The sequence below is a fragment of the Sphaeramia orbicularis genome, chromosome 10, assembly GCF_902148855.1.
Source record: "Sphaeramia orbicularis chromosome 10, fSphaOr1.1, whole genome shotgun sequence".
Lineage (NCBI taxonomy): Eukaryota > Metazoa > Chordata > Actinopteri > Kurtiformes > Apogonidae > Sphaeramia > Sphaeramia orbicularis.
This window is the reverse complement of record NC_043966.1, coordinates 28461637-28473468: the sequence shown is the minus strand read 5'-3', so window position 1 is coordinate 28473468 and position 11832 is coordinate 28461637. Positions and strand designations below refer to the sequence as shown.

Sequence of the window (11832 nt, the reverse complement as noted above, 5' to 3'; positions counted from 1 at the left end):
TTACCTCATCCGTTTGTGGGTAATGAAAGTTTTAGCAAGAAATGAAAAAGTAATAAACTATAGCAAAAATTTTGGGTGTTTATATTTATAAGTCTACTCCATGTTCATTGATAAAACTTCAGCAAAATTGTTTTTTTTTTCAGCTATTAATGCCATGTTACAATTATTATTTTAAATTGTGTAAAATAATATTTATTGCGTTGTTTACGAAATGTTGTACATGCTCCTCCTCGGCAATTTTCGTCGCTGTTGCCCATGAAAATACATTCAGTGATGAGCTCACAGCCTTCAGGAGCGTTCATTGGAGGGAGAACAGTCATTGTACTAAATGTTGGCTATGTCACTGGTGGTCCAGCCTAAAAAGGTTTCATATCAATAAAACCCTTGCGTTAATTTATTCAGTAAGGATATCTACACGGTTCGACGCGTAAAGACGGAATAAAATTAAACTTCATAATGACTCATCAAACCCATCAGTTTTTCTGGAGACGGTACGTGTTGTTACTTTTCTTTCTTTCTGCCTTCATGGACGCAGTATCCACCGTCACCCATTATTCTATTCCCGAAGAAATGGAGGAAGGCTCTGTCGTTGCGAATTTAGCAGCAGATTTGGGACTGGACGTGAAGACGCTTAAAGGAAGACAAATGCGCATCGATGTTGTGGGTAATAAAAAATATTTAGACATCAATAAGGACACGGGAGAGCTGTTTATTCTGGAGAGGATAGATAGGGAGTTTTTGTGCCCACTGAAAACGACGGTCTGCTTCCTTAAATTAGACACCACAATTGAAAATCCCATACGGATGTTTAACATCGAGGTGGAAATTCTGGACATTAATGATAACGCTCCTCATTTTCGCCGCGGGACGATGCATTTGGACATATCTGAGTCCAGCCCCGTTGGAGAGAGATTCTCTTTAAATAATGCTGTGGACCCAGATGTTGGAACGAATTCTGTGAAAAACTACCACCTCAGCTCCAGTGAACATTTCTCCATTGAGATTCAGACCGGTAGAGACGGGACAAAGTTTGCTGATTTGGTTCTGAAAAAGGCTTTGGACAGAGAGCAGCAGGCTGTTCATAATCTAATACTGACAGCTGTGGATGGAGGAGTCCCCACGCGCACAGGTACAGCCAGCATCATAGTGCGCGTGCTTGATGTGAACGACAACGCCCCTTCATTTGATCCGGACAAATATGATGTAGATGTTATGGAAAACTCCCCGATTGGCAGTCTAGTGATTAAACTGAATGCAACAGATTTAGATGAAGGGTCAAACGCAGAGTTAGTGTATTCATACAGCCTGTATACATCAGAGAGAACACAGAAGATGTTTAACCTGAATCCAGAAAATGGTGAAATCAGAGTCAAAGAGATGATCAATTATGAAGATTTTAAGATTTATGAAATGGAGGTTATTGCCAATGACAAAGGACCAAACTCCTTATCTGGACAGTGTAAACTGACAATACAGGTGACAGATATGAACGACAACCACCCAGAAATTTCTATTAAGTCATTTCAGAGTCCAATCAAAGAAAATGAGCCTGTAGATACAGTGATCGCAGTGGTGAGTGTCAGTGATAAGGACTCAGGTGATAACGGGATAGTTGATCTAACTATTCCTGAAAATTTACCTTTTAAACTGAGGGAATCCTCTGATAACTATTATGAGTTAGTGGTTTCAGAGCCATTAGACCGTGAGAAGGTTCCAGAATATGACATTACATTCACTGTTACAGACAGAGGTTCTCCTCCTTTATCTGATAATGAAACTATGACTTTAGAGCTGCTGGATGTTAATGATAATGTTCCACAGTTCCCTCAGTCATTTTATACTATACGTGTAATGGAGAATAATGCACCAGGAGCCTTGCTCAGTTCACTCACTGCGTTTGACCCTGACCTCCATGAAAACCAGTATCTAGTTTATTTCATCCTGGAGAAGGAGATAGCCAACACCTCCATGTCCATGCTGTTCTCCATCAATCCAGAGAACGGGAACCTTTACGCACTGAAAACCTTTGACTATGAGATTGAGAAGGAGTTTCTTTTCCACATTGAGGCCAGAGACTCTGGTTCTCCTCCTCTCAGCAGTAACGTGACTGTCCACATCATCATTGTGGATCAGAACGACAATGCTCCTGTTATTGTGTCTCCGTGGCGAGCCCACGGCTCAGTGGTGGAGGAAAAGATCCCCAGATCCACTGATAAAGGCTCCCTGGTTGCCAAGGTGATAGCCTTGGACATAGACTCGGTGCACAACTCTCGGATTACCTACCAGTTTCTCCAGGTGACTGATGCCAACCTATTCAGTCTGGACCAATACAACGGAGAGATCCGGACCATGAGGATGTTCAGTTACAGAGATCCACGCCACCAGCAGCTGGTGGTCGTTGCCAAGGACAACGGGCAGCCTGCTCTGTCCGCTACAGTCACCATCAAGCTGTCCACAGTGGAGACTGCTGTGAAGGCCTACTCTGACATGACTGAGGTGCCTCTAGAATATGACATCTTCTCAGACCTCAACCTGTATTTGGTCATTGGTCTGGGCTCAGTGTCATTTCTCCTGCTCATCACCATATTGGTCACTATTGTGCTCAAGTGTCAGAAACCCAAGGCCAGTAAAACAGCTCCTCCCTGCAGGAACAGTGTGATCAGTGAGAGGAACTCCACCATCGCAGACTCCACTCTGGTGTCCAACGATGCCTACTGGTATAGTCTGTTTCTAGCAGAGACCAGGAAAGGAAAGCTGGTGGTTAGACAGCCTGTGCCAAAGGGCTCCAGATATATTGTGTCCAGTATACCGAGAAGCACAGGAGTGACTGACACTAGTGACTCTGCAGCTTCTACTCTACAGGTATGAGAAAAAGGACTAATGCTGTATAACACAGTAAATTTCCATCAAACTGATTTTCAAATATTCTTTTCACTTAAATCACACCCTTTCCCTGAAATCTGAACTCCAGCATTTATTTACAGCTTAATTAATTCAAAGTGGATTTAAAGAATACTAAATAAAAAAAAGTAACAAATAAGTAAACATTTTTAAAATAATTAAATAAAAACATTTAAATCGTTTGTAAACAACCATATATTGAAGATTAAAATGCCTAAGACCAAACCTCTGAACATGTTCAAAAGTTTTACAGTACCTCAGTATCACTATTGTGAATTCAGTGAGCAATTTTGAGGAAAAAAAGTATATATATATATTTTCCCTTGTGTGCCTTGTTATTTTAGTCTTGATACGTCTGCACCCATACTTTAAAGATAAATAGGATATAATTTGTCAAACATGAATTTAAACTAAATAAACACACGATTGGGATTTATTAATGATACAAAATAAGCTTTTTACCGTATGCAAACTGATACTGTTCATGTCCATGATTGGAAAAAAAATATATAATGAAAAAGTATCGGGATCAGAATCAACTTTAAAGTTTGTGCAAATAAACATGGAATTTGAGTCTGGCCTGTCCTTAGCTCTCAGGTAGTATATAATAAATATGTGTATAAAACTATAGGAACAAAAACAAACAAACAAAAAAACTTATGGTAAAAAACAAGTCTTTTTCACTGAACTGTACACATACTGTGACCCCAAATAGGAAAATGAACTATAGTGCAAAAACCAATAATGGGGAATAAAAGGAGTATAGTGCAAATATATGAGGTATATACTGTCTGCTACAGTTTGTCATTCAACAGAGTGACTGTCTCGGGAAAGAAACTGTCCTTGAATCTGTTGCTTTTGGCGTAGTGTTCAGTAACGTCTATAGGGAAGGAGTTTGAACAGTTTGTGTCCTGGATGTGATGAGAGTGCAGAGGTTTACTGTATGATTCCTGAACCTATTGTGATGAAAGAGTTTGTCTCCTTTGCCCACGTTGATTCCAAGAAAGATTCTTGTTATGATGACATATATTGATATTCTACACCTATCTACACCCCTCCTTCACAGAGGTTTAGATAGTTAAAGAATATCAATAAATGTCATCATAAGATGCCATTTATTCATCCATAGACGTGGACTGATAGGTTAATTGGTTAATCTAAACTGCCCATAGGTATGAATGTGAGAGTGATTGGTTGTTCGTCTCTATATGTCAGCCCTGTGATGAACTGGTGACATGTCTGGGTGTACCCAGCCTTCGCCCATAAGTAGCTGGGATAGGCTCCAGTGACCCCTGTGACCCCAGGCTGGTTCAGCTAATGAATGAATATCTAAACCTGCAGATGCTACAGCAGCAGCTTAACTCACCCCCATTTGCCATCACCTTGCACCAGGAATATTTCCTAAAAATCACATCAAAGCTCTTATGCAATTTTATCAGCTTTTATATCATTCATACATATAACACTTAAATAGTGCCTTTAATATGTATCCAGCTCCATATAGTGACCAAACATGACCTTTTGACCTAAACTAATTTGAAAATCATCTTGGAAAATACAGCAAAATCATTAGGTTTGACTTTTAAAATCTAAAATAACATTCTTGCCCACCTTGTAGATTCTATTGCTTGAAATATGTTAAACACTATATTTATACATAAAATATATCAAGTTTTAGAATCTACGAGGAGGGCCAGATGTTAAATTATTAGGCAAATTAAGAAGGTTTAAAAATTATACACTACATGCAGAAGTGAATGCAACATCCCAACTGATCATCTAAACAAATCTTATTTACAAATGTTTGTTGTTATTATGATCATAAGCATGTGTTGGTTTAATGGAACTTCTTTTCAGTCGAGTGAATCATGTCTCTATTAATACAAAAGAGTTCCATACATAGTTTAAACAGGCATTATCAGCCTAAAAGGGATCAATTTTGGATATGCTTGATGTTACTGTTTTGCTTCAGCAACTGAATCATGCATCACTAACATGGTCCAAAATGATTTTCTCGACATCATTATGCATTTTACTGAAACATACACCGCTATTTTGTTTTTTAAACAATTCCAAAGTGGGCAAAATAGATAGGATACCAGAACATGCCCTTTAGTTTTATGTGTGAGACAAAGAAAAACGCTCTAGAGGCATGAATTGTAAGTTAAAGTGCAGTGATTTTTTATTTCTTCTTGCACCTCAGACCTAAGAGTTGGATGTTTGCGTTGCCACATTGCGTTTAAATCCAGAAAAGTTATGTTTTGGAGAGGCTGCAAATGCTCGTAGGAACTACATTCGTCGCTACATTCCAAGAAAACAGATCACTGCTGAGGTCATCGTTCTCTCAACAGATTATTGGACGGAGGGACAGACAGATATCGTGGTCTGCGCATGTCACTTTTACTGTCTTGCAAACATTTCCAGTGACACCCTTGATTTCAGCGTTGACTCTAAATTGCGCAACATCTGGATTACAGCACATTTTAATAGTGTAAAGGAATTCTTCAGGATGGCGCGTCATACCCGTGAGCACACGTGGAAACGGTATTTTTCGATATTTCTTTTTCTATCAGCCGTCATGGATGTGGGATTCACCGTCACCCATTATTCTGTTCCCGAAGAAATGGAGGAGGGTTCTGTCGTTGCGAATTTAGCTACAGATTTGGGGCTGGATGTGAAGACCCTGAATAAAAGAAAAATGCGCATTGATGTTGTATCCAATAAAAAATATTTAGACATCAATAAGGATACAGGGGAGCTGTTTGTTTTGGAGAGGATCGACAGAGAGTTTCTCTGTCCGTGGAAAACCACCACATCGTGTTTCCTTAAATTAGATGCTGCGATTGAAAATCCGATACGGATGTTTAATATCGAGATAGAAATTCTGGACATTAATGATAACGCTCCTCATTTTCGCCGCGGGACGATGCATTTGGACATATCTGAGTCCAGCCCCGTGGGAGAGAGATTCTCTTTAAATAATGCCGTGGACCCAGATGTTGGAACGAATTCTGTGAAAAACTACCACCTCAGCTCCAGTGAACATTTTGCGTTAGAGATTCAAACCGGTAGAGACGGAACAAAGTTTGCTGATTTGGTTCTGAAAAAGGCTTTGGACAGAGAGCAGCAGGCTGTTCATAATCTAATACTGACAGCTGTGGATGGAGGAGTCCCCACGCGCACAGGTACAGCCAGCATCATTGTGCGCGTGCTTGATGTGAACGACAACGCCCCTTCATTTGATCCGGACAAATATGATGTAGATGTTATGGAAAACTCCCCGATTGGCAGTCTAGTGATTAAACTGAATGCAACAGATTTAGATGAAGGGTCAAACGCAGAGTTAGTGTATTCATACAGCCTGTATACATCAGAGAGAACACAGAAGATGTTTAACCTGAATCCAGAAAATGGTGAAATCAGAGTCAAAGAGATGATCAATTATGAAGATTTTAAGATTTATGAAATGGAGGTTATTGCCAATGATAAAGGACCAAACTCCTTATCTGGACAGTGTAAACTGACAATACAGGTGACAGATATGAACGACAACCACCCAGAAATTTCTATTAAGTCATTTCAGAGTCCAATCAAAGAAAATGAGCCTGTAGATACAGTGATCGCAGTGGTGAGTGTCAGTGATAAGGACTCAGGTGATAACGGGATAGTTGATCTAACTATTCCTGAAAATTTACCTTTTAAACTGAGGGAATCCTCTGATAACTATTATGAGTTAGTGGTTTCAGAACCATTAGACCGTGAGAAGGTTCCAGAATATGACATTACATTCACTGTTACAGACAGAGGTTCTCCTCCTTTATCTGATAATGAAACTATGGCTTTAGAGCTGCTGGATGTTAATGATAATGTTCCACAGTTCCCTCAGTCATTTTATACTATACGTGTAATGGAGAATAATGCACCAGGAGCCTTGCTCAGTTCACTCACTGCGTTTGACCCTGACCTCCATGAAAACCAGTATCTAGTTTATTTCATCCTGGAGAAGGAGATAGCCAACACCTCCATGTCCATGCTGTTCTCCATCAACCCAGAGAACGGGAACCTTTACGCACTGAAAACCTTTGACTATGAGATTGAGAAGGAGTTTCTTTTCCACATTGAGGCCAGAGACTCTGGTTCTCCTCCTCTCAGCAGTAACGTGACTGTCCACATCATCATTGTGGATCAGAACGACAATGCTCCTGTTATTGTGTCTCCGTGGCGAGCCCACGGCTCAGTGGTGGAGGAAAAGATCCCCAGATCCACCGATAAAGGCTCCCTGGTTGCCAAGGTGATAGCCTTGGACATAGACTCAGTGCACAACTCTCGGATTACCTACCAGTTTCTCCAGGTGACTGATGCCAACCTGTTCAGTCTGGACCAATACAACGGAGAGATCCGGACCATGAGGATGTTCAGTTACAGAGATCCACGCCACCAGCAGCTGGTGGTTGTTGCCAAGGACAATGGACAGCCTGCTCTGTCCGCTACAGTCACCATCAAGCTGTCCACAGTGGAGACTGCTGTGAAGGCCTACTCTGACATGACTGAGGTGCCTCTAGAATATGACATCTTCTCAGACCTCAACCTGTATTTGGTCATTGGTCTGGGCTCAGTGTCATTTCTCCTGCTCATCACCATATTGGTCACTATTGTGCTCAAGTGTCAGAAACCCAAGGCCAGTAAAACAGCTCCTCCCTGCAGGAACAGTGTGATCAGTGAGAGGAACTCCACCATTGCAGACTCCACTCTGGTGTCCAACGATGCCTACTGGTACAGTCTGTTTCTAGCAGAGACCAGGAAAGGAAAGCTGGTGGTTAGACAGCCTGTGCCAAAGGGCTCCAGATACATTGTGTCCAGTATACCGAGAAGTACAGGAGTGACTGACACTAGTGACTCTGCAGCTTCTACTCTACAGGTACTAAATTTGTTGCACGATCAAAAACGTCTAGTGCAGTATTTTTTTATTTTATTTTATTTTTTTTAACATACTGTAAGTAAAAATAACATCTATAAAATTAATTTAGTATCAAACCTCACTTTGATACAGGTTTCATTCGCATCAGCTTCAAAAAAGTATTGCTGACCAGCATACAAAATATTAAGTTAATCTTCATAAATTATTCAAAATATGTTAAGTTTTGATGCATTCGGTGATCGTCCAAGTAGGTCTACATTTATCTGATTAGACAACCTGTTCTGTTTAGGGGAAGCTGAGCCTTGTAAAGGTCAACTAAATCACAATAGTGACTCTAAAAAAGAATAGTAATACAAACAATTTTTGTACCAAGAAATAAAAAGTTAAACCATCAACACAATTAACCTGTTAAAAGTTTAATCCCCAACAGTTCTTCCTTTTTTTTTGTATAATTTTGTGTTATATCATTATTTTTGTATCTTGTTTTAGGATTTTTTTTTTTTTTTATCACTTTGAGGAGTTCCTTTAAGGTTTGTTGTAACTGCTTCATCATTTTTTGTCTGTTTTTTTTTTTTTTTTTCATTTGAATGAAAAAAACAACTTTTTTTCCTTCTGAAAATAGAAACACAATGACGCTATAAAGCCTACAAAATACTTTTCCTCAAAGTGCCTGAATCTTATCACACAATATTCATTTCATGATCTTTGTCTCCTATCTATCTATCTATCTATCTATCTATCTATCTATCTATCTATCTATCTATCTATCTATCTATCTATCATGGTAAGTATTAGCTTGTGGAGGGACTAAATGTAGATCTAAACTCTGTGTGTTTAACCTACTTTCTCTGAATGTAATGAGCTGCTGTAAAAAGGGTCACACTAAACATGGTTAAAACATATTTTCCCTCACATTTCTTTCTTAGCTCGTCAACATAAATTCTTTGATTATACTATAGGATACATACACAACAGTCCTTTTTATGCTTGTAATGACTTGACCATTGAACTGCTTGTTTCTTTTCTCCCCACTCTAAAGTACCCTAAATGAGGGAAGTCCACTCTGCAGCTGGAGGTATGCAGGAGTCTCACTCCCCCAACCCGGATGCCCTTACATGAATGATGTTAAAGAACTTAGTGTTTGTTTTTGTCTTTGTTTTGTTCTCAGTGTTTAGTTTTCCTTCCTAAAGAAAATCATTACTTTCTCTTCTTTCCTAATATTATTTTTTGTCTTCTTTTACTCTTCGCATAAGGTCACTCAGTTGACATCACATGCAGTTTGCCAAATCTCCTCTGTTAGCCTTTTCATGCCCACATTTTGGTTCAAACTAATTATAAATAACACTAATAAATGCACTTGTGTTATCTCATTAGTAATTAACACTACCCTGTGAGTATTTTAGGACTCCCCTCCTTCAACGTATTTTTATCAAAAAAATAAAGCACAGCTACTCTTGTTAAAAAACAAAAAAAAAAAACAAAAACAGACCTATGTCATAATAAACACCATACTAACATTTTCAGTCTGACAGTGTGTACTGAGTTCTGCAGACAAGAAAATGTCAGTCCAGGTCAACTCCTATAGTCATTTATATGAATTAGAATTAACAATATCCAGTCCGTGAGCTACACACTTGTCCCTTTATCCCATATAATAGTAATCATTTAACACCAACATGCTACTTCTACTAACAGTTTTCTAACATTCACTCTTCTCACAATTTGGCTTTTGCTGTAATGTCAAGAAAATGTCTTTAATTCTTTCACTTTTCATGTCAAAAGGATTGTGTGCATGTGAGGATATTTACCTGTGTTCACCCCTGCTGAGTAATCACTAATTTATTATTTATTACCCTGCATTTAGATTTTTATGAGTGGGATTATACTCAGGATTACATTGACAAGAATGCTTTTTTTTCCTTTGATAAAGTGTTTCTTACTTCACAGAACAGCTCTTAAATTACTCTGTGATATACAGTAGTGTGAAATATGACCCACTTTTTTGTGCAGGGGAGGTGTAAGTGAAAGCAGTCGCCCAGTTACCTAGCAACCACTTACCCCCCTTGTAGCATGGTTGTTATTGATAGACCTGCCACTTCACCAGTAGACGTTCAAGGATCTTCCCAACCCCTACACCCACTATGTCTTCTGCTTGAAGCCCCTGCCTGAGTGACAGACGTCGGCTGCATGACATGTGTCCATTTAGCTAGTGATAGAAAACGCTATGGTGCTTTTCTAAATTGTATATTTCTTTTGTCTCTTCTGCAGGCATCCACTACCAGCAGCAGCAGTTCTACATAAGGCCAAACCTCCAGCTGTGTCCTGTACTTTTGAGAAGAGGAATGCCTAACAGAGGAAAGGAGAAATCCCTGCCAGTGAGCCCCCAGTGTTTATCACGCTTAGATTGGTCCTCGTCGCTCATGTCGTGTAGTAATCATGAAGAACTACACAGGCTAATTAAGGGCACCACTCTTCTCTCCATCTTTTGTTCTTTAAGCACATGAAAAGCCAATCAACAATGCCTCACCGTCTGTTCAATATGCATGATGAGACTGCATGGCTTCAGTCACACCAACATCTTTAAAACATTCAAGAGGAGATGCTTGTAATGATGAAGACCAAACAAAATATTGCACCAAGATGTATTTGAAGAAGCCAAATGACAGACAATTTGAGTGGACACTGGAATGTTGAAATGCCTTTAAGAGACTTTTCCCTCTCTAAAAAAAGAAACACATGGTGGATATTACATTTTTAACCTCTGTGCTTTGTCATTCCAGCGTTGATGTATTATAATATACAGTGTAAGTTAAGACGTGAAACCGCCAATAGCACAATTAACTAAGTGTCAGAAAAGCACCAACCGTGACTATTAAGTGTGGAGCAGAAGGGAAGCTGTATTCTGCAAATGGGCTAGCTTTTAGTAGTTGTATGTTTTCTACATGACTTTGTGCTTTATATGTTAGTAAAAGTGGGGCCTTACGCCTTCATGCATCTGCCTTTAGGTTTTTATTGCATGGAATAATACATAGTGAGTCCTTCATCGGCTTTACATACAGTATTGTATAATACCGATCAATTCATTTAAGCCTTACTGTTAAGTACATTAACCCCCTAAATTTAACATTACATTTATTAGGAAACGATTTTTTAGAAAGGCTTCACAGGAAATTAGATGAGTTTTATAGTGTGATGAAAGAAGGAGAAATATGGGTAATTTTTATGAAAGTACTTAAACTTTAACTTTAGGTTGTGCAAGTGTTTCATCCCTCGTGACACTTTGAAGAATATTGAGTCCAGGGCACTGAACTGAACACAAATGAACCAAGTGAGTTGTTGTGAATGGGTTGATAAATGTGTCATTATAACTACTGCTTATCGTACATAAACATACCATGTATTTTCACTTTTATGATCCTTAATATTCTCTGAGATTGCCTAATGAACTGAAAACTAAAACGTTAACAACAACCTTGTTTGCTTTACAGTACTATAACAGCATAAATTGTGTTTGAATTCTTTACATGGAAGCTGTGATCACTTGTATTACTATCTACTGTATGTACCTGCATATGCAACATGTATTTTCAGACACAGGTATAAGGGACAAATGCAGTATATGATATATCTGTATCTATGAATAGTTCTCTCTTTTTCAGTGCCAGTACTAAACATAATGTGAGATAATAATGATTTCTTTTTCTTTTTTGTCAGACAGGATGGAAAAAAGTTAATTTTTTGCCTTGACGTATTTCGGCTTCCACCTGTAGCCCTCCTCAAAAGGGTCACTTGAAGTTACCGTGAGTGTCATTATCAGCTGTTTTATCCAGGTTTGCCAGGTGACAGGGGACGATTATGCCCCCCGCTGCCTGGCATCCCACTGAGGACAGCATCTCAGACATGGGATAAGGTATAGGATCCCTCATCCCTGTTCATGATCCTCGGGCCCATTTTCTGATGTCTATGGCCTCCCTAATCCTGCAGTGGTACTTGTGGTTTCTGACAAAAAATGA

At 39.2% G+C, this 11832-nt stretch overlaps 2 protein-coding genes across 3 annotated transcripts; both read left to right on the top strand.

Annotated features, from left to right (window-relative positions):
- The first annotated feature begins 163 nt into the window (after window positions 1–163).
- On the top strand, window positions 164–2868 carry LOC115426597 (protocadherin alpha-C2-like). Its single transcript, XM_030144698.1, has one exon. It carries the CDS (start codon window positions 457–459, stop codon window positions 2866–2868), a length of 2412 nt encoding a protein of 803 aa, XP_030000558.1. The 5' UTR covers window positions 164–456.
- Window positions 2869–4954: 2086 nt separating this feature from the next.
- Window positions 4955–10596, top strand: LOC115426593 (protocadherin alpha-C2-like). 2 transcript variants are annotated; one of them, XM_030144694.1, is made up of 3 exons: window positions 4955–7819; window positions 8859–8894; window positions 10088–10596. In XM_030144694.1, the coding sequence occupies exons 1-2, from the start codon at window positions 5411–5413 to the stop codon at window positions 8868–8870; spliced, it is 2421 nt and encodes an 806-aa protein (XP_030000554.1). In that variant the 5' UTR covers window positions 4955–5410; the 3' UTR covers window positions 8871–8894; window positions 10088–10596. The 2 variants fall into 2 exon arrangements, with proteins under 2 accessions (XP_030000554.1, XP_030000553.1); XM_030144693.1 differs by lacking the exon at window positions 8859–8894.
- Window positions 10597–11832: the final 1236 nt, after the last annotated feature.